The sequence below is a fragment of the Ursus americanus genome, chromosome X (genome assembly GCF_024610735.1).
Source record: "Ursus americanus isolate L20-20 chromosome X, mUrsAme1.1.p, whole genome shotgun sequence".
Taxonomy (NCBI): domain Eukaryota; kingdom Metazoa; phylum Chordata; class Mammalia; order Carnivora; family Ursidae; genus Ursus; species Ursus americanus.
Window position 1 is genome coordinate 17701211 of NC_142164.1, and position 3758 is coordinate 17704968.

A 3758-nucleotide genomic window follows, 5' to 3' on the forward strand; every position below is an offset into this window, starting at 1 on the left:
TGCCTTAGAAATCAAGATTCTTCCCTCGTGTCATCATGCACAGCTCTTGAAGGGTATTGGTTTTATCACTAAATAGCCGGACATCCAGAACCTGAAGAAACTGTAGTATAAAACCAATACTAGAAATAGAACCATTCTTATAGAGAACTAAAGAATCATTTCTTGGTGCTGTCTCTGAAAGTGAGCTTGCAAAACAATTTGGAACTTTGAGATTGTCAATAATTCAGGATACGTGTAACTTATTTGTGAAGAAAAGATGGCCACTCTAATGGCACATGGTTTTGTCCAAATATGGAGCAAGAAGACGGGGATGTCTAGGTCCAAAGAAGCATACATCAAAACAGTGGAAAGAAAGAAGAAGATCAAACTGGTAGTGTATTTCACCACCGGAGAACATATAACTTTTCAGCTAAGTAATAATATTAAAAATGTGGTCCTTAGATCGTATGGAGAAAAGCAAAATCACCTGCACTTAACTTTCCAAAACAATAGCTTCTTGTTTATTGAAAAATTATCTTCCAGAGATGCTGAACAGTTGAAGATGTTCCTGGATAGAGTCCATCAAAATAATATTCAGCCATCTGTGATACCTGTGAAGGATGGAGGTATCTTTGCCAGCACGACAACACCGAAGGAAATCAATAAAATCTCATTCCACAAAGTGTGCAAGAAGCCAAGTAGTGGATCTTTTCAGACAGGAGAAGGAAGTGGAACAGCTGACCAGAAGATGCCTTCGTTTGCATTGAAGTCATCAAAACCTAGTTGCAAAGATTTACTAGAGGATGGATATGGGAAGAGGAAAGGGATGCTATCATCTGGTTCAGAGACGAATGGGAAGAACCCAAAAAAGAGTAACTCTGTAAGAAAGAAGAAATCCCAGACAAATCCCTTGAGGCATGTAAGCCACAATGAGAAGAAAAAATTGAGGTTAAGAGTGTTAAAAAAGAATAAGAAATTAGAGTTTGAGCCCTTAACCAAGAACATTTCTCCTGGAAAGCCTCCCCTCGATGGCAAGCATCTTCAGATGCTGTTTGAGAAAATGTATTTGGCATTTCTTTTGGCACCAAAGTATAATGCAGATGATCCAGAGTGGGACAAACTCAAGATGACCTTTGATTTCTATCCAGAAAAATTATGGCAAGGCCTCCCCAATTTGGGAAACACCTGTTATATGAATGCAGTTTTACAGTCCTTATTTTCGATTCCATCATTTGCTGATGATCTACTCAGTCAGGATTTCCCATGGGGTAAAATTCCCCTTGATGCTCTGAGGATGTGCTTGGCACAGCTGTTTGTTTTGAAAAATATTTATAACATAAAAATCAAGGAGAGGTTACTTGTGAATATTAAAAAAGCCATTTCAACAGTTGCAGAGATCTTCTCTGGCAACATACAAAATGATGCTCATGAGTTTTTAGGCCACTGTTTGGATCAGATGAAAGAGAACATGGGGAAATTAAACACAATTTGGAAAATGAAAATTGAATCTGAGGAGGACAGTTCAGCTCAACAGGTCTTTGCTGGCAGTGCTGCCGCCAGAGTGCTCATTTGTCCCATCATCACTAATTTTGAGTTTGAGCTGCTGCGCTCTATTATTTGTCAAGGCTGTGGTCAGGTTGTTCTCAAGGCAGAAGTGAGTAATTATCTCTCCATCAACCTTCCCCGGGGAATGAAAGCTCTGCCTTTGTCTATTCAATCCGCTTTTGATCTCTTCTTTGGAGCAGAAGAACTTGAGTATAAATGTGAGAAATGTCAACACAGGAGTTCTGTCGCAGTGCACAAATTCAGTAGGCTCCCCAGGGTTCTCATTGTTCATCTGAAACGTTATATCTTTAACGAGTTTTGGTCGCTAAGGAAGGATGACCAGGAAGTTGTTATTCCTAAGTATTTAAAGTTATCATCTCATTGCAATGAAAGTACCAAACCACCTCTTCCTGTGAGCAAGAATGCACATAATAGGGACTTCCAAGTCCTAAAAGTCTTTCAGAAGATGAGTGCTGAAAACCTCTGTCTATTAGCACCTTCCACAAAGTTGACCTCGGCATCCAGTCTTTTCCCCGTTCCACACATTGGGCCAGACAAAGAGTCTAAACCACAAAAATGCCAGACTCTCTGTGAAGGGTCACGCAAAGAACAGCAGAAAAAAGACCTGGGAAAACGTTCCAGACAGAATATGACAGAGTCCAAATTGGTGAACTTAGGAGATGGAGCAGTCATTGAAAAAGAGCTATTAGCTGCTAGCTTAATGATGCATCTGGAAGAAAGGTCCTCTTCTCTGATCCATCACAACAAAGGTAAATCCACCAGGGGTCCAGAAACGTCTGAAAATCTAAAGCGAAAGAAATACAAGAAAACTAATGTGTTTGTAGATGTTGAGAGTGTCGCTGACACCGTTGAAGATGTTTACGATGGTAAAAAACCCAGAATTTCAAAAGAATTCCAAAAAGTGGCTGAACAGACCCAGCAGCATGAAAGGATGAGGATCTACGAACAAGCCCTTCAGCAGGCACTGCTTCAAGCCCTTTTGAAGCCACACATCCGGTGGTACAGGGAGAACCTCAGGAAACATGCAGACTTAAGTTTCCAGGGGGCCAATGTGAATTCCCTCGGTGCATCGGGTTCCAATAAAAAACCTGGAAACAAACAATTTTTAGATATGGAGAAGACAGAAGCTGAAGCCAAAAAACCAAAAGGAAATGCTGAGATGAGAGATCTCTATGCCTATCGGCTCGTTGGTGTTGTCAGCCATCTTGGGAAGACCCCAAATTCAGGCCATTATATCAGCGATGCCTATGACTTTGAGAGGCAAGTATGGTTCACGTACAACGATCTCCAGGTATCAAGTATCCAAGAAGCTCTGATGCAGGAGGCTAGGCTTTGCACCGGGTACATCTTCTTTTACATGCACAATGAGATCTTCGAAGAGCTGTTGAAAAGGGAAGAGAACTCCCAGTCTCGTAGCACAGAGACAGGGGAGACCCCTCAGGAGAAATAAGTGGAACGGACTCCTGGTTGCACACATCTGCTTGACTGCCTCATTAGTCACCACATCCTCCATGGAAGAAAAACTCTGAACTCTAGCCAAAGATGAAGAGGCAGTTGGCATCCAGGACCAGAGTTCAAGCAGAAACACTTAGGGAGAAACCTCCATTCCTAACCCTAATACATTTCAACCCCACCGTTCCACCTGATAAACGTTCTTTTCTACTAGGCTAGAACTGTGCCCTCCATATTTGAGTGCAGTGGATTTTAAGTGCAGTCCTTGAACCAGCAGCATCAAGAGCATAGAGAAACCTCTTAGAAATGTAGATTCTTGGGTCCCACCACATCCCTACCTAGTAATTCAGAAACTTTCCAACTCTGGGGGCAGGTTGGTGGTAGGCAACAGCAATTTGATGGAGGTTTGTCTGATGCTTGAGAAATTTAGAGAACTACTCTAGTGTGTTAGAATATCTTGGTGGATTTTGCTGTTGTATATTTGAATTACGTATATTTCTAAAAAGGGTCTGATTATGTTTTTTGTTTCTTATATTCATGTATACCTTTCCTTCAGAAACTTATAAAAACAAAACACACACACAGAAATCACTCTTCTGATCACACTCAGTGATCCGATGAAAAAAAATTAGTTTCTGGAGTCCTGACCAAAAAACCACAAAAACACCAATTGCCGAGGTCCTAGCAATTAAAATAGTTGCTGTGGTCTGTCAATAAATAGTGAATGAAGCTGGTAACTCATGAATCCTCTCGGGCATACT

At 41.2% G+C, this 3758-nt stretch overlaps 1 protein-coding gene across 1 annotated transcript; it reads left to right on the plus strand.

Moving 5' to 3' along the window:
* Positions 1–256: 256 nt before the first annotated feature.
* USP26 (ubiquitin specific peptidase 26) lies at positions 257–2995 on the plus strand. Its single transcript, XM_045789551.2, has one exon. It carries the CDS (start codon positions 257–259, stop codon positions 2993–2995), a length of 2739 nt encoding a protein of 912 aa, XP_045645507.2.
* Positions 2996–3758: the final 763 nt, after the last annotated feature.